Genomic DNA, 23,254 nt, shown 5'->3' with positions numbered 1-23,254 from the left:
AATTGCGGGCCCAACAAAAGTTGGCCATTCCCACACTATTTTGGTCTGATCTTTTTATCAATGAAAATCTATGTGATTAATCAAAATTATAATAGAAAGATACAAGGTTCATTTCAAATTAATTTATGAGAACGCGCCTCACGCGCTAAAACCCTAGAGCCCATACTTGAGTTTTCCCGTCATTCTTGTCCGGTTGTGTCGTGGCCCTATTGACGGCCTCTGGCCGCCTCGACGGGAAGTCTGGTTGTAGGCTTGTCCAGTGCGTGGAGGCTGAGGTTGGAGGGGGCTTCGAGTTGGTTCTCTCGGTGTAAAGAGATGGCTGTATTTGTGTTGTCGCTGGGGATGGGGACCGAACTGGAGATCGATCTAAACCAGAACAGAGTGGCTCGTGGCTGTATGTGGAAGGCAGGGTGGGATCGGTGGTTTGCTGGGTTGGAGCGTTGGCTTGATGGATTGGATGAAGGCGGCTCGATGGCCCTTGATTCGAATCGTGGCATAGCTCCATGGTGGAAGTTTGGGCGTTTCAATAGTAGTGAGGCACGACAGGCCAGCGGGAATGCGCCGGTGGAGGGGGCCCGAGTTCAGAGGTTGGGCGGAGGCGTGGATGCAGGTGTTGATTTGAGCTGAGAAGGGATTTGGGCTCCTTGTTGTTTTGGTCTCTTGGGACTGGACATTGCTAGTGGGCCCCGTCTGGGCTTGTGCTTGGGTTAGGGCTCAATTTTTGGGCGGTACCTTGGCTGCTTATTTATTTACAGTTTTTATCTATTTATGTTTTCTCGTTTGGATGCGCTTTTTGCTTGCAGTAATTTCCTACACTTCTTGTGTAGGGCTAATCGGGTCTTGTGCCTGTGTATGCACTCTAAGTGTCTTGTCTGCTCTGAGTAGGCAGCAAGTTTTTTGCTTCGTCAAATGGTCGCTACCACCTAGTGGCAGGGTGAAGCTAAGTGTCGTCGGATTTATCCTCCGGCGGCAACATAGTAGGAAAACTGTGCGTATGGTTATTATGCTATGTTGTAATCGTGTTATATATTGAGTTATCTTTCCATTATGTCACCGCTACTTCAAAGCAAATAGAGTCGCCAGTAGAGCGCTCTTTGCTAGTTGGTGCCTAGTTGAATACAGTTATTTGGTAGAGACTCCTATTAGTAATTCAGGATGTTTTCTAGGTGCTTATTGTAATAAGTGGTTTAGGCTCATTGTCCCCCCTTGTATTCGATAGTTTCATTAATCAAGACTTGAGGGCAGCCGCACCAGTCCTTTTATTAAAAAAAAAAAATACAAGGTTCATTTCAAAAAAAAAAAAATACAAATCATGTAACAAAACGAATTAAGAAAATTAAAATTTAGGCACTAAAAATGATAGTCCCCTTATGAAAAAGGAAAAATCTCTAAAAATTTGTTATTTAAGTGAGCATGACTCTTCTGTTATGGTCCCTTTTATGATAAATTGGCTTCTCTAACAAAAGGAAACATCTCATTTACTAGTCAATTGCTAATAGCCATGTCCTTCCAAGCCTTCCCCACTGCATTCATTAGTCTCGGAAGCTCGACCACATGACCAAAAGAAAACTGGTTACACGTTATTACTACTGCCTGGCTAGACGTTGATATACATATATGATACATGCCTTGCCCCATTCAAGGCTATTCAATCTCCATCTATCAGCATTATTAGCTAGCTCTACTTGCAGATTTTTGTCCCACACCATTCATACCAGACCTTTATCTGCTTGTTGGTTTCTGCAAAAATTGCCAAATTGTTTGCCCGGCCTGCTTTATGCTTTATAGCTAGCAAAGACGTTGCCGCTGCTTCTCTTCTACTTCATTAGCAGTCGATCCCTCACTCCCCAAAAGTACTCGCGTCTTGATGTTGCCGACATTCAATCAGTTCATCTTTTCATTACTACTTCTTTGGTTTGCTCTTAATCTTCTGCTCCTTGTTCATGCACTGGATGATCAGTCAGGTACGACTAATACATATATATGATATACATGTATATATGTACACTCTAGCCTCTAGACATGTATTGAATTGAATCGAAAGAAAAATAGAAATATAAATATTGATGAAATGATTTTTTAGCCCCCAACTTCTTTTTTGTTTTTTGGTTTTTCTGTTTTGAACATAAGCCTTCTACTTCTTAACGTACTCCTTTCTCTTGTATTTCGTTACCATCATCCATCTTACTATTGTGGATAGGAGTGCACAAGGATGACCGGGAGTGGTAATCACTTTTTTATATGTCTCTCTCAGGCTTCATTAGCATAGATTGTGGCAAATCGGGTTCTAGCTATACTGAAAAAGTTACTGGAATTACTTACATTTCGGACTCAAACTTCGTCGACACAGGTGAAAGTAACTTCATTTTGGATAAATATTTGGATGCCTATCAACAGCCATACCAATCTCTCAGGAGCTTCCCTCAAGGCATCAGGAACTGCTACAAAATAAACATTAGAAGTGGAACGAAATATTTGATCCGAGCAGTGTTCGTGTATGGGAATTATGATGGGCAGGACAAGTTACCAAAATTTGATCTGTATGTTGGACCAAATTTGTGGGATTCAGTGAAGCTTATGAATGCATCCATTGGCGTAACCAAGGAGCTCATACATTATGTCCCAAGACCCAGAAACTATATACAACTTTGTCTGGTGAACAAGCTCTCTGGAATTCCATTTATATCAGCAATAGAGTTGAGGCGTCTTCCCAACTCAACTTATTCAACTGAAGAGGGGTCATTGGCACTTGTCTCACGGTTTGACACTGGTCAAATAGCCCCTAATTTGACAAAATACAGGTGAGTCATCTCCTTATTGACCGAGAATATCACATACCGATAATATTCACAACAAACAAATTTTTATGTGCCAGCCCGGCCATTCTGTTTCTTTTTTTAATCTCTGGAAGGCCATTCAATAATCGGAATGCATGTGTTCAAATTTTGTGTTCCTCTATTGTGAACTATTTGTTTTAGGTATCCGTTCGATATCCTCGATCGCTTCTGGTATCCGTACGATAGTGACTGGAATAATTGGACGCAATTGAGTGCCTCAACCAACACAAGCTCGGCTTTTATGCCATCTACGGATTCTGGTACTGACTCTGATTATAAATTACCTTTTGTGGTTATGAGTACTGCTGCCACGCCCAGAAATAGGAATGGTGCATTGAATAATTTCTGGCCGCCTGAAGCTAAAAATGGACAGTATTACATTTACTTGCACTTGGCTGAAGTTGAAAGACTCCAAAGCATGTGCAACCAGTCCAGGCAATTCAAGATGACTATGTATGGAAGACTATTATTTGGGCCATATGTTCCTCAATATTACATGAGTGAAACTTTTTATAACCGTGAGGCTCTAAGTGGAGGACAAGAGAATTTTACAATCTCCATGACTGGTAATGCTACCCTTCCGCCTATTCTCAATGCCTTCGAGATTTACATGCTAAAAAAGTTCTCAGAGTCAGAAACAAACCAAGAAGATGGTAAGTAATTACTTCTTACTCAACAAAACTCATTAAACTTACATGAATACTAATACTAGCTTTATTGACGAATGCTATGCTATGTAGTGTGAGGAAGTATTTATTCTTTTGAAGAAAAAGAAAAAATAGTAGGAAATTATATAATTATGTATAGAGAATGATGTCGATGAGTTGTGACTTATTGGTTAGTTATCTTAAAATGATTAAATTCAGTTTACTCCTTAAGGTTTGGGGGTAATTTCATGTTAGTCCCTGTCCTTTCAATTTAATCAATTTACCCCCCAAGCTTTCAAGTTTTAATCAGCCGTGTCCAATTTGGACCGTTAAATATGACTTTTGAGGGCTAAAATGGTCATTTCAAGACAAAAAAAAAAGGAATTTTGTTATTGTTTTTTTCTGTTTTTTTTTTTCATTTGAAATTTTTTTTCCATCTTTTTTTATTTTTATATAAATTTTGTCTTCAACTTATACACCACAAGTTATAATAGGTTTATAAAAACAAAAAGATACTCTAGGTGGTTGAAAGTCACTCGCTGATCTACGATATTTATGATTTATGATATATCTTCGATAAAGAGAATAATTTTAGGATATATCCCCAATAAAGTGAAGAAATGTCTGTGTAAAATTATTTTTTACAGATATTTACAGATGAAGTGTAAAATCGTGAAGAAATATCTGTGTAAAATTATTTTTTACAGATATTTATAGATAAAGTGTAAAATCGGTTTTTTCAGATATTTCTTTACTTTATTGGGGATATCTCCTAAAATATATCACAAATATCGGAAATATATCACAAATATCGTAGATCAGCTATCGGCTTTGAACCACCTATAGTATCTTTTTGTTCTTATAAACCTATTATAACTTGTGGTGTATAGGTTGAAGACAAAGAAAAAAAATAAATAAAAAAAATGAAAAAACAAAAAAACAGAAGGAAAAAAAAACAGGAAGAAAAAAAATTAAAAAATTCCTTTTGTTTAAAAAGTTTTTGTTGTTGTCTTGAAATGACTATTTTAGCCCTCAAAAGCCAGACTTAACGTCCAAATTGGATGGAATGGACAGGTTGAGGAGAATTGACAAGCTTGGGGAGTAAACTTATTAAATTGAAAGGACAGGGACTAACATTAAATTACCCCCCCAAACCTCGAGGGCGTAAACTGAATTTAATCCTATCTAAAATAACCGACATTGTGGAGATCATGGATTCAAATTTTATTAGTAGGGTCCTTGACCCAAAGCCCAAAAATGAGGGAAATTTATCCCACTTACCCCAGCAAGAGATTTTTGTTCCCACCTACCCAAATTAATAGAAAATGACTATTTTTCCCTCAAACTAATTAAAAAATTACAATGACATCATCAACATCAACCCCTCTCTCTCTCTCTCCTCCCGATCTAAAACTCTCTCTCTCTCTCTCCACCTTGAGCCGGCGACGATTCGGTCCAATCTCCACCTCCCGCAGGCGTCGATCCTCTCTCTCTTTCTCTCTCCACCTCCGGCCGGCGTTGATTCGGTCCAATCTCCATCTCCCGCAGGCGTCGATCCTCTTTCTCTCTCTCTCTCTCCACCTCCGGCCGGCGTCGATTCGGTCCAATCTCCACCTTCGACAGGCGTTGATCCTCTCTCTCTCTCTCTCCACCTCTGGCCGGCGTCGATTTGCTCCCTGATCTCCAGCTCCGGCGTGGTTAGACATCTAGCCCAGATTCCATATGTAACTAATTAATTTGGGTTTGCAGTTTGAGATCTTGCAACAAGAGGTTCATAATCTTCGCATAAGTGTATGTGACATTGCGAAACCTAGATCTAGATCTCCATCTCTTCCTACCATATTTTAATTTCAACTAATGATGTTTGTTTTGGTCTTTCTCTACCTATATGTGTATATAACTAGACCAAACAGAGGTAGGAATAGAATGATGAACTATGCCATCTAGTGAGTTGATTCATGTTTTAATGAATGATTAACATGAAGTTGCATGTACATGATTAATTGATGAAATGGGGCAGAAGGCCCGAAATGGCACAATGTGGCTTTCAAGTCTGCCCACCACATGTTCGACGAAAGTCCCCTATGAACTTGGACTTTGCTATAGCCGAATTTGTTGTTCTGTTTGTGTTTTTTTTTTTTCTTGAAAGGTATTTTTGTTTTGGGTTTTTTTGGCAAGGAATTGCATCTGTTCAAATATAGTTTTAGCTAATATAGTATTCATTCAACGTTATTGTTGACCAATAATATTATGTAGAGAATATTAGAAAGTAATAAAGGTCTATTGGGGGGCAATAGACGTTTTGAATTGATGTAATCACCTCATTTTTTTCTTTAATCAAAGTTTTATTTGTGTAATCTTAAGAAGATTAGTTCCCATTTCGGTAATCGAAACGTCTATTAGGGGGCAATACATGGTTGATATACGTCTGTTGGAGGGCAATAGACTATTGGGGCAATATTCGTCTATTGGGGGCAATAGAGGTCTATTACCCCTCTATTGGAGGGCAATAGATGTCTATTGGAGCAATAAACCTTTCCGGTGAGGTTTTCTAAAAAGTCCGGTGGCGGCAGCCGGTGACCCGAATCTGGCGAAAGTTGGCCGGAATCCGGCAACCAGTGGCCGGATTTTTGCGAAAGTTGACCAGATTCCGGCGGCCAGTGACCGGATTCCTGCGGCCGGTGACGGGCTCCGGCGAAGTCTCCTATGGTTTCTCTCTCTTCCATTTTCTCTCTCTCTCTCTCTAAGTAACAAAAGGGTGAGGGGTAAAATGGTATTAAAAAAAATTAAAAAAAAAAAAAAATCTTAATGGGGTATTAGAGAAGACTCCCTTAGAATGTATTGGGTAAGAGAGAATTAAAAAAACTTAATGGGGTAAGTAGGAAAAAAAATCCCTAGAAATGGTGTAAATGGACAAAAACCCTTATTAGTATTATCAGATGTGTGGAGTGAGGTGGGGTGAAGATAGGTATACTATACACTCACATACCTAAGAGACTGTGAGCGACAAGTATATCTTAACCACATGTGTTAAATTCAAAGCTTGAAATTTTAACAAATTAAATTGTGTATTTATTCTCAACAGTCAGGTCTACATGTCTACTATAATACTTTTTTTTTTTTTTAGAACACTACTGTTGATCTCTATACATAAAGGAAAGCCTGGAGTTTTTGTGTCTAAGACTTCAACAAAATATGGAGTACCTACAAAACCATTCAGAGAAAAAAAAAACCTTTTAATAAAATCATCTAAAAATGTTACTATGATTAAAAAAAAGAAGATAAAGACATTAAATTGAAGAAGTGGGTGAGAAGAAAACTTTAGCCTTTTTCCTCCTTTCAACAATTTCAAGGTATGAGGCTAGTATATATTAAAGAACTATGGGGAGAAGTTTTAAATACACACCCCTAATTACTTAATACACACTCCATACTTAATACACCACCCATTTAATTTCTCATTCTAATATTCTACTAAATACACAACTTAAAGTACCTAAAATATCCTTAATCTCAAAAATCATGAAATATCCTATTATTTGACTATATTAAGGCTACTATTTAATATGATTAGTATATTCTAGTATATTGATGCTTTTAAATGACCATATTGATTACTTGTGTTACTTATTTAGAAATCCATAAAGATTTATTATTGTTCCCTTTAAATAGATGCATATAAATAGGTTTTATATTATTTGAGTACGTTCTCATCCACCAAACACCATGTTGACCAAGTATAAAATTATGAGTTGAACATTTAACCAAAACTATATCACTAGTTTCTCTCCAATGGTGGAACTACAAAGTTGTCATTAGAGGGGCCAAACAAATTAACAATTACAAAGTTTTTTTTTCACTAGTGATGTTTTATATTAGAAAATAAATGGATTAATCGTATCTCTTAGAAAAATGAAAGAAAATGAAATTAACCAAAAAAGGGAGTAAAACAATCCGTTTTAAAAACATTTAATACCTTTGATTTTGCAATTCTAAATATTATGGCTTCTAACCTCATTTAATTACAATTTATTTAAGAAAAAAAATAAATTAGATAGTTTTTAACTTTATTCTTGTACTAAATTAGGAGGCCATGCATAGAAATTTGTTGTGTTTATCTAACTATTTATACATAAATTATTCTATATAAGGAAAATATGACTATTTTTTTCTTTCTTTTTAATGCATAGACGTCTGTTTTGGTCATTCAACCTACCTACAAAATCTAATTTGAAATATAAAATAATAGGGATGTGTATTAAGTGATTAGGGATGTGTATTTAAAATTTCTCAACTATGGGAAGTTATCTTGATAGGTATTTATTTTAATTCATTTTCATTTTAATTTTCTTTTTTGTTATTTTGATGTTAATCATACCCTTCATATATTAAACTCATACGGTCTTAGAATACCTACGCCTTTTCATATATCAAGCTAAGATTTTCTTTTTATACATGAATACATTGACAGTTAGCACAATCACAAGAATCAAGTCGACTTATAAAATTACAAATAATTGGCAAGGAGATCCATGTGCACCTCAACATTACTCATGGGAAGGTCTAAATTGTAGCTATCAGGAAAGTGATGGGTCCCCACGAATCATATCCTTGTAAGTATTTATCAAATGTGCTGTTTGAATAATTGAATAAAGGGGTGAAATTGGTTCTCAGAGAGAGAGAGAGTAAAGGGGTCAAATTATGATTGGTGAACAATATTTGAAAAATAAAGAGGATGCTGGAGATTGTTTTTCTGAGACTAAAAATAGTTTTTCAATTAAAAGAAATAATTACAAACAATAAAAAATAACAAAAATATAAAAAAATGTCCGTGCAAAACGGGCCCAAATTAGTGATCCTTCATTACTGAATCAACTACACAAATCTATTCGTGAAATTCGTTTTCATTATTCTATTTACTTTCGCATCTATCTATCCAGAGTCCACCACTGTGCAATATATGTATGGATGATTTAACTTGAGAACATGCAAATGATCAGGCACTTGCCCTGGAGTGGATTACAAGGGGAGATAACTCCTTCTATATTTAAACTTGTAATGATACAATCTTTGTAAGTATACTAACCTCATCCACACATGCTCTGCATACATGCCTTCATATGTCTGTTCAATCAATATTAATGACTTGAGTTGATCTGTGCGAATTTCATCTGGCACGATCAGTTTAGTTTAATGAGTTGAGCTGCTCGTGATTTCAGGAACCTATCAAACAACAATTTGACAGGACCAATTCCAAAGGTTTTGTCTCAACTGCCAAACTTGGTTTTCCTGTAAGCTAGCTAGCTGGTAGTTATATATATAAACACTCCGATTTCATTTTGCACAATTGCAGTTATTCTAAATGACTTGAGCTGTTCATGATTTCAGGGATTTGTCAAACAACAAATTAACTGGCCCAATTCCAGATATTTTCTCTCAAATGCCAAAGTTAAATATCTTGTAAGTTAATTGTTTTGTATGGGGTTAGCTAACTAAACGTACAGCATATTTATTTTTGCTTACAAAGCATGGTGATACACCTTTGTAGAAACTTGGAGAACAACAAGCTCACAGGCTCTATTCCGGAAGGACTAATTCGAAGAATGAATAGCGGTTTCTTGTCATTAAGGTATGTCCCTTTCTACAGAAAATCATGACCTTCAAATTTGTTAAATATTCTATGCACTTAGAAAATTTGAGTTGTTAAACAATGAGTCTACCAAACCCAATATGTAAAACTATCGAGCATCAACTTACTAATAATTGATCAAAATTTTGTATTTCACTATTTTGATATAACTGCAGTTGTTATTCACTGTATATTAGTTTTGTACCAGACTGTGCGAAAATCCAAATCTACTTGGAAATGTTACTTGCAAGAACAAGAAGAAGAATTTCCTCCATCCCATAGCTATTTCAATTGTTGGAGTTTCAATCCTCTTCTCAATTTTAGCATTTATCTGGTGGAGCTGTGTGAGAAAAAGAAAACACAGTAAGAGTTACAAATATTTGTTGATGTTCATCTTTTCTCTTCGCAATATACAAGGAGAAATCACTACTACAAAAGTGGCCTAAGGGGACATAACTTATGTTTGCCTATTGCTACCTATAGGGATAGATATCTGTCCTTATTTTAGGTGTTCCTATTACTAAATGGAACAAATAACTTATCTGTCCCTATATAACAATGTGGGCCCCATGGTTTCTCAAACTACAAAATAGAGTACAAATATCATACATTTGTACAAATACATTGCATCTATTGGGGACACTTTAGCTATCTGTGCCCATTGACTTGATTTTTATTACTTGTGTCTCCCCCTGCCTAATAGGGAATAATTGCTAAAAAAAATATATATATTCATTAAATATCATAACAGTAAATAATACAAGAGAATAGTAATCACACAATCTCATTATATCTTTTCCATTGAAATCTTAAAAGTTCAGATATTCAACAATACATTAACAAAATCCAAAACCCAGTATTACAGTCTCTCCCAAAAACAACTAAACTCCAATTAACCAGAATTGTGCAGAAGCCATTGTATCAAGGAGAACTAATTTAATTGAACTTTAAAACATTGAATCTAAACACTTCTGAAGTACCTGCTCCAATGGTACTTCGGCTTCCTTAGAATGACCTCACATTTTTGTTGATTATACAAAGCATGGAAAAAAGAAAAACATTACAAATTATAGTCAGAAAAGCAGATAATTAGTAAGACACTATACAAAGCTGATATACTATAAAAAAGCACCACATCCTTGGACATTTTTGGGATTGGTAATTACAAACGCGACAATGATGAAACACAACAGAACATTAGTTACTCCCAAATGAGGGGAGTATACTAACTTGCTGCAACTGAGCACTACGCCTCCATTTTTAACATCACTTACACGATGAAGCACAATAATTAACGCTTTAACAAGCTAAGAAATTAGCTGATCATTAAGGAAGAATCCCAGCCACTTTTTAATTAAACTGAAGATGCATTCACACATATAGAGAGCTTTTAATTACCTTTGGTCACAGATGTTCATGAACATTGTATATTACAACTGGTGAAGAATCCATATACACATCCAGAGCAAAAACACAGAACAAAGAAATAGATTCATCAAACGAAAGAACACGGATTAGAGACAGTATGATGGAGGATCTACATGGCAGAGGCCATTGAAAGTCTATAAGAGACATGACAAAGAAGGTTCCAAGGCTCAAGCCTTGATCTGGCACTCAGTAGGCGATGATGTGTCAACATGGGAACTTGACTGATTTGGGGTCAGCAAGTATTTGGAAAGTTTTGGAAAGTTTTATGATTTCTTTTCTTATTAGGATTCGTTTTATTCTTACGAGATATTTTTAGGGAATCTTCTTAAGCCTAGGGATGTTAGGATTACTTGGTCCTAGTTGTTCAAGGGTTGTTTTAGCTTCTCTATATATTGAGGGCTTTGTAGTCTTTTATTTTCAGATTAAGATTAATAAAATTGAGAGCGGTTGCTATCCTTGGTTGTGTGACTCAAACCCCTTCCTAGGTGTGACTCCTAGAACCTACTGGTGTGATTCCAGTAGTTATCTTTCTGTTTTCTTAGCCTACTGCAGATTATCTCTGCAGCAACCTTAGTTCTACAGTTTACGTATTGGTCCTGCATCGTAGTAGCTATTCATCTTAAAGGACTCTTTACTCAAAAATTGGTTCCAGACATCATGATGTACATATACATTTAGTAAGCTTCTTATCAAATTTGTGTGGAATCTAAGGTCCAATCTACTCCTAACATGGTTTGTTTCAAGTTAACTGGCTTCAAATCCCAGACATCTATTGTATGAGATGTTCACTTACTCACACTGAAATTTCCAGTCAAAACCTAGCCAATCATCTAAGGTCACCGACTCATTCAAATTACTTGTAACACAAAGCATAATATAAAAATTGAATCCTATAAAGGCACAAAAGTGGACACCTTTGGTTCTTTCACCTTTGTAGAGAGCATCTTTTCGGTAGCATTAAAAGCATATTAATTGAGGAGATCTGCTGTGATCCTATGTAAAGATGAATTATTGCCCTTCATTTCCAAAGTCATCAAATTAACTGAACAAATTAAAAGAAAAAGAAAAAAAAAAAACCGCAATCGACAGAGATATGAATAATTGGACTCTAAAAAGTCCCAAAATTTGCAATTGCAGTTTCTTAAGACAGTTGCATGCATACCCAAAATTAGTCGATTAGCAGATAATTAATAGAGAATTACCTAAATTGCACTGACCCGGGTATAGAGCAGACTTACTTGATGAATCGATAAAAAACCCTAAAATGGGAATTGAACAGTAATCTCGTGGCCGTGGGGTTTAGAGATTTTGAGTAAGCTCGTGGTAGTGATGGGTTTCTATCGGAATTACTTTAATATGTTGTCACCCACCGTCTCACATCCACTAACCGCTACACCGCCATCACATCTAGACAAAACCTACCAACACCACAAACAATAGATTCGACACCCGAAACACCTTCTCTGTGCCGATTTACAGTCACCGCGAAGCACAGATGCCATTATCTGTCTCTATTTGTTTGCTTAAAAGGCACAGATGTCTATCCGTCCCCTCAGGCCCATTTTATTGTAGTGTATTTTTGTTTGTCTTTATTTTTTAAGTTGTCTATAATACTCTGAATGTTATAGAGAAACTGAATTTGAGAGGAATTTGCTGTGTATTCTCATTGATAATAGGGGCCTCTTTATATGAGGATTACAATGCATAGAATCTCAATCATACAAGGAAAGTAATCGTACATTGAATAAGAATCTAAATCCTTCTCATTTAACCCTATTACCACTAGAGCAAGTAACCTAGAGTTTGGGCCAAACACAAACTAGGGTTTTACTTGAACACTCCCCCTTGTGTTGCTCAAACACGGTGCTACTCTCGTTGCCTCGTTAAAAACCTTGTCGAGTAACAAAAACCCAGTGGGACAAAAATAACCTCGGTCGAAGAGGAAAAAGAGCACAACACATCCTTCACGTTTCGAGATGAACATGTAAACATCTCCCCCTGATGTCTGCGTCTTCCCCTGATTACTACGATCATGGGAGTTCAGATAATTTGCGCAAGCCAATTCTTGCCACATGTTTCTCGAACGTGGATTTGGGCAATGACTTAGTAAACAAGTCTGCCACATTATCCTCATATCGAACCTAGTTCACTTTGGTATTTGAGGAGAGTCTGTTGTTGCTGATTATGCTTAGTGTTGTCGCTTTTGATGTAGCCTAGCTTCATTTGTTCAAAACGAATAGCATTATCCTAAATGCTCGTAGGCTCATCTTGTGGTAGACTTCAAACTACAATTGTTCGAACATGCGTGATTATGGATCCAATCCATAACCATTCACAAACCACTTCTTGAAGAGAAATAATCTCTGCATGGTTTGAAGATATAGCGATGGTATGTTATGTAGACCTCCAAGATATCACGGTCTTTTCCCATGGTGAACACTTAACCAGTTTGGGAGCGACCTTTGTGTGGGTCAGAGAGGTACCCAGTATCAGCAAAACCTTCCAAAACACTTATATCGTTTTGGGATGGGGATAGAGGAAGCAGGCCAGTATTGGCAGCGTCCCTAGTGTGTGATGGGTCTGAATCCATCATCTCTTTGTAGAGATAGAGCAAGCCCATATCAATTGTACATCTCAAGTACTGAAAGATATCTTTTACACCAATCAAAATGGCATCGCCTTGGCACAAAGCTATGCCTTGGCTAACAAGTTCACTGCAAATGAGATATCCGGTCTTGTGCATTGAGCTAAGTACAATAATGCTCCTATTGTACTCAAGTAAGGCACTTCTGCCTCTAGCACATCTTCGTCATCATCCTTCAGACGAAAATGGTCATTTTCAGGATCAAGACTACGGACGATCATGGGGTTGCTTGAAGGTTTGACCTTGTCAAAATGTCTAAGCATCTATCGACACGATGCTTAAGTTCCAAGCTGAGACATAATCGTGTTCTCCCATAATCCTTCATCTCAAAATCAGATTTCAAGTGTTTAGTGGTTTCCCTTAACTCTTTAAAGACTTCTAATGAAGATCATGTCCAACATGAACCAAAATGGAATCCGAAACTTGTTATGGAAACGTGTGGGCATATTCCTTCCCAATCAAGTAGTCATTTTTAACTAGCGTTTCAACCTTTTTGTAAACGCGCTCCATGGTCTAGAGCCACTTGACTTGGGTAAATGAAGTTCACCATGAACCTTCATGTATATTCTGTATCTAGATCCCTATAGAGATACGTAGTGACCACATTTGTATGCTTCATGTTCAGTTATTCAGAAACTACCAAACTAACAGGGTAGTGGAGTGCAATGACATCCAATACGAGAGAATATGTCTCATCGTAGTCGATTTCAGGGCGTTTTATGAGAATCCTTGAGCCATAAGGCGAGATTACCATCTCTTTTTCTCACTACGCTTTCTAACGAAGACCTATTAGTCAACATGTTTTATGTTAGGAGGTGTTGGCATCTCTAGCTCGAAAACCTTCCTCTTCGTTAGAGAATCCATCTTAACCTGGATCGCATCTTTCTATTTGGGCCAAATCTCTCTACGTTGACATTCATTCATCAACGGAGCGTGGTTCGATATCATCTGACTCAACAAACTCATGCGCAACGAAATAAGCAACTACATCATCAATTATGATGGAGTTTCTATCCCACGTCTCAAGTACACTAATGTAATTTTTATAGAGCTCTATATTCTTAGGAATAGATTCTGACGTTGAGGTGTTCCCCAATGATAACCCTAACTCGGAAGATTCTCATGAGACCGATTTTGAGTCTTGATGATCAAAGGATTGGAATGTGCCAAAGTGTCCTTCGAACCTACGGGCCTCCCATGCATCCTAGCTGGGGCCATGGCCTGTAACGCCAGAGTATCACTCTCTTTGGAGTTGGTGCCATGCCTACCTCCGTGTAGGGTGGCGCTAAGTCCTCTCGTAGGGACGTCATTCCTTGCAGGTTTGTTTGCAGCATATTTTTGTGATCTCGTCACTTTAACAGGGATTGAGATGAGACATAGTGGAAACAGGCCACGACAGTCCCTGTCGTTCCTGCTGAACATCCGTGTTCTTATCTCCCCCTAACGACGGAAAGACTGTCTCATCAAAGTGACAACCCGCAAATCTAGCGGTAATGAGATTGCCTTGCAAGGGCATGAAGTGGCGGACGATTGTTGGAGTCTCAAATCCAACGTAGTTGCCCATTCGTCTGTAAGGACCCATCATAGAGCGCTGTGGCGGTGCAATTGGTACATAAATGGCTCACTCAAATATGCGTAAGTACGATACTTGTACCCAGTCACTGGCTGTATCGCAGAAGTACATTGAGTGGCAGTGGGTCGTAGACGAATTAGCATAGCTGCATGCGATATTGCATCACCTCAAGCAGATATAAGGAGATTGGCGAGTATTACCAATGTCCGGACTATCATCGTAGTAGTTTCCGCAACACCATTTGGGTGTGTACATGGGAATGTGATGTCCAACATCAGTCCCATTGCAATATCCATCGAAAATCTTTCGATGTAAACTTTCTAGCATAGTCAAATCCAATTGACTGAATAGGATGATCCTGGGAGTGAGCCCGTTGTCATATGATATGTGCTAGGAGTGTAGCATAAGCAGCATTTATAGGTGGACAATGGCACAACACGTGACCAGCGTGTTTGCATGTCAACCAACGTCATGAAATATTTAAGCGTCTGCAAGTTGGTTGAATCAATCCACAGAATCTCCATGGATTCTATGTAAGAACATAATGAATATGTTCATTTCCTATGCATAGGACAGTCTTAGTCCTAATTTCCCTAAGGAACGGGCTTTGTAAAATGAGCGAGATGCTTTAGAAGTAACCAATGAGAATTTTGGTTAGGCCTGAGCGTCTGAAACGCTATTTGAAGCAAGTTGGTGATTACAGCATCACCTGGGGAGCCATAACCATGATGGACGCTATCCATGGTGTTATGGATAGGGACTGTGCCAGCCCTAGGCGGGTGGTGGACGGAGGCGGTGCCCTAGGCAGCAGCGTCGGTCACACTTAGTCTAGAAATCAACTTTTGATTCATGCTTCGTTTCTCTCGAAAGGAATGATGTCCATGTGAAGTCTTTAGTAGACGGATCATCATATCATGACTAGGATGATCTATCCTGTCGTGATAAAGCCAATATGTGTCTAAATCCAAGAGATCTTCTCTCATAATTTTATTGGATTAATAGATCGAATAGTGACATAGAATCCACTAGAGAGACACATAAACTTCTCTAAGATGCGCCTTTGTTCGCAATCATTAGAGGTATTGCAAAGGAACACATTCCCGTTCTCTACATGTGCTTTCGCATGGAATCCGTTGGCTATTTAGAGGTGTGATTCGCCCCAGAGGCGTAGAAAGTTTCTGTGACAGTAATTAAGGTGCCATTTGGCAAGTGGAACTGGAGCTATTCCATGTCCTTGAATTAATACTAATGGCCCAGCCATCGTAGTCACAAAAGTCCTATGCTCAGAATCAAAATGGAGTCATAAAAAAACTCGAAATTTTATTCATAAGCCAACGGAGTTACATCTTTGTCTCTTTGACTAAACAAAATCTAATCCAAAATGATAGCTAATGCAAAACAATGGTAGTCGTCTAACTTCTTTCGGTAATTCAAAAATAAATGTGATTAGGTGAGTAGAGAGATGTCGGTGGAGTAAGGCTCGCTTAAGTACCACTAATCTCATAACCTTCCTAGACATCACACTTACTTTAAGTGAGCCTACTTTGAAGAAAAGCTAAACCATTGGCATTTACTACAAAAATATATGGCAATTGCCTATTACATCTCTTGGAAAAACAAAGACTTAAACAGAATTGGCGATCTATTGATCCCAGCCAGATTTGTAGTCTTTAACCCTTCACTCTAGATCATCTTCTTGATCTTCTTGTTCCATATAGTGAGATTCTCTTGCTTCACAATATGCTTTGTAGGAGGTGACAATTTCTTCACGAGCTCTACAAATGTATGCCCAATAATCAGACACTGCACATCTAGAACATACATCTCTTTGCTCAAACTCCATTGATTGAGGCGCTTTGAAAGAGTCATTTAGATGGCTCTTAGTGTTGGTGGCGCCACCAACATGGCCAGAGGTGTTGCCTCCCTCTCTCTTTCCACGTTTACCTCTTCGGTTCCGTGTTCGCCTATTTTGGCGATTACCTTCCCAAGTAGAGTGATTATATGGACCAGAACGTCCAAATGTATTCCTAAGATTAGGGTTTCGCTTTTGGCGCCCTCTCTTTGGGGCGCGACTATAATTGGATTCTGGAATATGCTCTATTCCCACGGATCTCGAATTATAGTTCTTCACAAGGATGTTGTCATGCTTTTCAGCGACATTCATAGCTCCAATGAGCTCATGAAACCTTGTGATTCGTCTTGCAGTAACATTGATTCGATAGTTCTTAGTAACCATCAATGCAGAGACGAGGAAAGTAGAGAGAGTCTTCTCAATCAACATCGCTTTTGTGATCTCTTTACCACAGAATTCCATTAAGGATTTAATGCGAAGTGCTTCCGAGTTGTAGTCAAGAACTGACTTGAAATCACATAAGCGGAGGCTATGCCATCTCACTTCTAGGTCAGGAAGCAGGGAGTCACGAACGTTGCCAAATCTATCTTCAAGTGAGACCCACAGCCTTCTGGGGTCTTCTTCATTCATACACTCGTACTAGAGCAAATCATCCATATGACGAGTCATTAGGATGATGGCTTTCGCCTTATTTGCCTCTAAGGCTGCTCTTTTTGCTTCCAAAACTTGAGCTTGCTCAACAGTTAGCATGTTCTAGCTAGGCTCGAAAATCGTATCCAAGATTCCATCAGCCTTGAGATGCTGGCGGATATCACGAACCCACCTGTGATATTCAAAGCCAGTTGTTCCAAATGGAGCAAAGTCCAATTTGTTCAGGTTACTCATCCTGAAAGAGAATAAGAAATTAGGGTTAGTTTTGGAGCAAAAAAGGATACCACGAAAACAAATAAAATTTCTTAGGGTAGTCGCTTCCAAGAAATTATGAATTTCCGAGCGTAGTCGCTTCCAAGAAATTCGATTCCATGAGGGGTTGGATTAGATCGAAACAATGATGTTTGTGGTCCATCGTTTTATCTCAACAAACTCTAAGTTTGGAGAACTCTACAAGCTCCAAGCTTGGAGTGAGCACGAACCCCCACAGTTCATCTTAATTTGGTCTCCCCTATGATAAAGAAAGGGGGGTAGAAGAAGGGAGGTTGCAAGTCCCCGAAAAGAAAAGAATTTGAATTTAAAAACTCTATAAAAAAACGGGAACGTTTAGTAAAAAATACCTCGAAATAGATAGCCGGAAAATTTGACAGGAAAAAGTGGTCGGAAAAAGTCGTCGGATCTAACGTGGCTGTTGGACTGCTGACATGGCTGCTAAGGTGGCAGGCTGGGGCTTCTGGGCTTGAGCTGCGGCTTGGGCCTCCCTTTTTCTTTTCATGCTTCGGCCCAGGCCCACTAGGCTGCACCCTTCTCTTTTTTTCTTTTCTTTTTCTTTTCTTCTGTTGACTGGACCACGGGGCCCTTCACCCTTTTGTTTTTTTCTTTCTTCTTTCTGCCCAGCACGTGGGCTACTACTTTTTTTTTTTTTCTGGGCCCACTTCCTCCTTTCTTTTCTTCCTTTGGCCGAGACTCTCTCCTCTCTCTCTCTCTCTCTCTCTCTCTCTCTTTCTTTCTTCTGGGCTCGTCTGGCAATAGAGGAATTAAAATTGACAAAGCAGGCGGCGGTTCAAGGTGCAGCAGCCGCTTCAGGAGGGCGGTTCGGGTATTTTTAGACCTGTTCCAGAATTAATTTTTCGGTTCCGGCAATCTGGGATCAGGTTGCAGCTTTTGGTGGAGTATGGCAGCAGGGGGCAGAGAGGAAGGCTTCGAACCGGGCAGAGAGTCTTTCGGTATTTCCGGGGGCCGGTTCGGGTATTTTTTAGGGTATTTGTTTCGGATTCAAGGTTTGGCTATTTGTTTCAGGGTTAGGACTTCGTGCTGATAACGTGTTATAGAGAAACTGAATTTGAGAGGAATTTGTTGTGTATTCTCATTGATAATAAGGGTCTCTTTATATGAGGATTACAATGCATAGAATCTCAATCATACAAGGAAATATTTATGAGGATTACAATGCATATGAGGATTACAATGCATAACAATTATGAGGATTACAATGCATATGAGCCTTTGAGGAAACACATATGTGTTTACTTGTAATATGAGGATTACAAGTAATATGAGGATTAAAATGTTTCCTTGTAAACACATATGCATTGTAATCCGAAACATTTACTGTAATCCTCATAAATGTTTCCTCAAAGGCTCATATTACAATCCTCATATGCATTGTAATAAGGGTCTCTGAATTCATTATTGCACTAAAGGTTTACCAATTATTAGTACAATAAACACAAAACATTTTGAACAATTCCCTAAACAATATATACGTATACTTCTAGCTAGAGTCAAGAAGACTCAAACGAGGAGACTTAATAGGTGCAATTTCATCAAGAGTGTTCACCGAAATGACCATTTTTAAGAGACATTAACAACATATATTATAAATTTAAAGATTAAAGTTATAACAGTTTAAAATTATGCATTTAATCGTATCTAATAATTGCTTGTGCCTTACGGTTTCTATCCATTATGGGTTACGGTATAGCTGCGTAGAGTTAAAAGGGACGACTAGCCTTCCATCCTTAGCTTTTATACTACGTGCTCATAGGGTCTTTCTCTTGTTCCGGAAAAGAAAGACATGTAATTTTCACTTGCTTGTAGAGTTTGTTTTGAACACTATTCTTCCTTCCTTGTTTTTTACCTTCAATATTTTTCTTTATTTCTTCTTTACTATTTTAGTAAAATTTTCAAGTCCCGAAAAATCTAGCCATACATTAGAAAATTTCATACTCAACTGAATTTTTTTTTGATTTGTCAATCACACGGTGTCCTCAAAGGCTTCCTAGACCCAGAGACTAATTCGTGCTTGGGGGATCTTGTCAGAACGCTTCCTCCCCCCTGGCCACCAAGAATATATTGGGATTCAACTCCAATAAGCGTCGGCGGGATTCGAACCCGGGTGTGGGGGTTCCACACCTGGAGGCTCTTACCAGCTCGACCACCGGTGGTGGTTACTCAACTGAATTTTGATAGACCATCATTTGTTCGTTGCTATTTATTAGTTAAATTTTTCTTTTTCTTTTTCTTTTTCTTTCCTTGTTGTAATTTCTAGTAACAAAAAAGATTATTGGCCTTTTTTTTTTTCGATGACATATGATTATTGACCTTAAAAATATACATGTTCATTTGTTCTTAAAAATAGTACTAATACGCTAGTAAATTATACAATTTTTAGCCAAGCTAGACGCCAACATATATATATATATATATATATATATATATATAATCTCTGCAAAATTTCAGTCAAATGATGGTTATTAAGGCATTGATAACTACCTTAAAGCTAGTACGATTCAGGTTGGACATATTCAGTTTGTCAATTGGTTTAAGCGAGTTAGATACCTTAAAGATCATCAACTTGGCTTAAATTTTGCAGAGATGATTTATACATTAGTACCTAAAAATTGAACGGTCGAGATACGGATATGAGACCGCAAAGTGACCCTAAACTCTAACCTCGCACTTTACTTTCAGAGCGAGACTTTGCTCTGGATAAATATTATATATGTGTTATGTGTGTGTGTGTGTGTGTGTGTGTGTGTGTGTGTGTACAGATCCTATCTAGAGCGGAGCTCTGCTTTGAAATTAAGGTGTGAAGTTCGAGCTTTCAGTCACTTTTTGGTCGCATATCCACATCTCGACCGTTCAGGTTTTAGGTATTACTGTATAGATTATCTCTGCAAATTTTTAGCTAAATTGATTATCGTTAAGGCATTGATAACTGCTTTAAAGCTAGTATGGTTAAGGTTGACAGATTCAGTCCGTCCATTGGTTTAAGCGAGTTAGATACCTTAAGGATCATCAATTTGGCTGAAAAATTTTCAGAGATGATCTATACATTAGTACCTAAAAATTAAACGGTCGAGATGTGGATATGCGACCGAAAACTCAAACTTCACACGTTAATTTCAAAGCGGAGCTCCGCTCTGGATAGAATATATATATAGCGGAGTTCAGATTTGAAATTAAAGTGCTGATTTAGAATTTATAGTCACTTTTAAGTCGCAAATCTACATTTCGACCATCCAGTTTTTAGGTACTAATGTGCACTTTAAATGCGCACTTTAATTTCAGAGCAAAGCTTCGCTTTGGATATATATATATATATATATATATATATATATATATATATGAGGGTGGGATAAGATGGAGGAACCGATGCTGATTAAACTATAAATGGTAATGGTCTTACCAGATGCAAAAGCCAACATTCAACTTGGGTCAAAAAGAAAGTTTGCGCACTCTGAGATAGTCAAGATGACTAACAACTTTCAGAGGATTCTTGGCAAAGGTGGATTTGGAACGGTGTATCACGGACACAAAGACAACATTCAAGTAGCTATCAAGATGCTTTCGCCATCATCAGTTCAAGGGTTTCAACAATTTCATGCAGAGGCATGTTCTACAATGCAGTAGAATAGTACAATGTTTTCGAGATCTTTTTTATATACACATATAAAGTAAACTAATCAAGATATGGTGTTTGTGCCTCTAATTTATAAACTACTGCAGGTTGATCTTCTTATTAAAGTTCATCATAAAAACTTGACAAGCCTTGTTGGATATTGCAATGATGAAACCAACTTGGGGCTCGTCTACGAGTTCATGGCCAATGGAAACTTACAAGAACAACTATCAGGTTTTGTTGCAATTAATTGAAATTACTCAGGGGTACATAGAACTCATCTTTCTTCGGAGAATCGTAGTACATCTAAACTGTAGAGACAGCAAATATTGTCATGTTCTTATATTCTTTATTTCTTTTTTATGGATGTAGATAGCAGCTCACGTATCTTAAGCTGGGAAGATAGACTTAGGATTGCAGTAGATGCAGCACAAGGTCAGCAACTCGAAGGATTTACATAATCCTTCTTACCTTTATTGTTTTGAGTTTCTTTTATGATTGATGGCTTGTCTGAATTTGAAATGCAGGATTGGAGTACCTGCACTATGGTATTAAGCCACCAATAATCCATAGGGATGTGAAATCAGCAAACATTTTGCTGGATGATAATTTTGAAGCCAAGGTATCAGATTTTGGCCTATCCAGAAATTTCCCTGCAGATGCTGGGACTCATATATCGACAGGTGTTGCAGGAACTACCGGGTACCTTGATCCCGAGTAAGTATTTTTTTATTAATGACTATCTAGCATAGTTAGTAAAAAATAGGACGTTTATAGTACGCGAAAAATACGTACATGTATTATTTGGACATTTTATCAAATAGTTCATTGAAAAGTTCAGCAAAATATTTTTAATTAATTAAATAATTAAAAATATTAATTTATATTCATTTTTGTTCAATAATATGTGTAAAATACAGAAAAAAAAACATAAAAACCATGTATAGTACGTGTATAATACTTTTGGCTTTAAAAGTATGGAAAATTTAACGAGTCCCTTTCAAAAATACGAAGCACAGAATTATTTTTGAATAAAACGTAAGTACGTGTTTTATTCGCGTATAATACGAAAAATTACTAACTAAGCTATCTAGACATTTTCTTTACTGTAACCCGATGTTTTAATTAGAAAAATGTATCTGATTGATCTGAGTTGCATGTTCGGCTTAATTTTTTTTGCAGGTATTACCTATCAAATAGGTTAAATGAGAAAAATGATGTTTATAGCTTCGGGATTGTGTTGTTGGAAATTATCACAGGTCAACCAGCAGTTTTATCGACAACGGCTGAGAGAATTCACATTAGCCAATGGGTTGGTTTCATGCTTGTAAGAGGAGACATTTCCAGTATTGTCGATCCAAGGTTGGACGGGGATTTCACTGTCAACTCTGTTTGGAAAGCTGTAGAGATAGCAATGGCATGTGCCTCACCACATGCCATTAAAAGGCCAACTATGAGTCAAGTGGTTATGGAACTAAAGGAGTGTTTGGCAACACAAATGGGCAGTAGTACTGGCATATGTGGCAACACAACGCATAACAATAAAACTGAATTAACAAGCTCCACTGAGCTGATGTCTAACGATTCAATTCCTATGCTAAGTCCACCCTCTGTGAGGTAGTGGTAGTAGTACTGGCATATGTGGTATAACTTTTTTTTTTTCCTTATTTTCTTTGTGTCAATGATCAAGGATTTACAACACATGCACTCTCTTTCAATAGAGACTATATTCTGTATTGCTTACAACCCGATTCTTTTTTTCCAATTCTTTTTTTGGTTCACATACATTGCAATGATTTGATTATTGCATATTAATTGTTTAGAAAAGTACTTCCATGAGAAATGCAAGTTATTTAATTTTCAAATCAACAACATGATTTACTTAGGAATGAGCAAACGGGGGTGGGGGGCGGGGTACCCACTGGTTTTCCTCGCATTTGTCAAGCAGGGGCGGGGGCGGGGTTCCCCATCACATGTGCGAGGGCGGGGGTGGGGCCACTTATTTCCCCTGAGGGGGTGCAGGGGTGGGGTTCCCCATTATTATTATTTTTTTTTTCAACCTAGACATTTTTATAATTTTTCTTATTCC

The 23,254-nt window shown here is 37.8% G+C and overlaps 1 protein-coding gene across 7 annotated transcripts; it reads left to right on the top strand.

The window, feature by feature from the left end:
* Positions 1-1,637: 1,637 nt before the first annotated feature.
* On the top strand, positions 1,638-22,930 carry LOC112184505 (probable LRR receptor-like serine/threonine-protein kinase At1g51860). Of its 7 annotated transcripts, none has more exons than XM_024322769.2 (14): positions 1,638-1,964; positions 2,201-2,801; positions 2,979-3,490; positions 7,956-8,097; positions 8,485-8,556; positions 8,704-8,775; positions 8,873-8,944; positions 9,033-9,113; positions 9,322-9,476; positions 20,956-21,155; positions 21,273-21,399; positions 21,538-21,600; positions 21,693-21,882; positions 22,348-22,930. In XM_024322769.2, the coding sequence occupies exons 2-14, from the start codon at positions 2,242-2,244 to the stop codon at positions 22,784-22,786; spliced, it is 2,685 nt and encodes an 894-aa protein (XP_024178537.1). In that variant the 5' UTR covers positions 1,638-1,964; positions 2,201-2,241; the 3' UTR covers positions 22,787-22,930. The 7 variants fall into 7 exon arrangements, with proteins under 7 accessions (XP_024178537.1, XP_040371623.1, XP_024178536.1 ...); XM_024322768.2 differs by having other exon boundaries at positions 1,639-1,964; positions 2,255-2,801; XM_040515689.1 differs by lacking the exon at positions 8,485-8,556 and having other exon boundaries at positions 2,255-2,801.
* The last annotated feature ends 324 nt before the right edge of the window (positions 22,931-23,254 follow it).

This window comes from Rosa chinensis, chromosome 2 (assembly GCF_002994745.2).
Source record: "Rosa chinensis cultivar Old Blush chromosome 2, RchiOBHm-V2, whole genome shotgun sequence".
Taxonomy (NCBI): Eukaryota; Viridiplantae; Streptophyta; class Magnoliopsida; order Rosales; family Rosaceae; genus Rosa; species Rosa chinensis.
The sequence above is the reverse complement of the archived record's forward strand: the minus strand, read 5'-3'. Positions and strand labels throughout refer to the sequence as shown.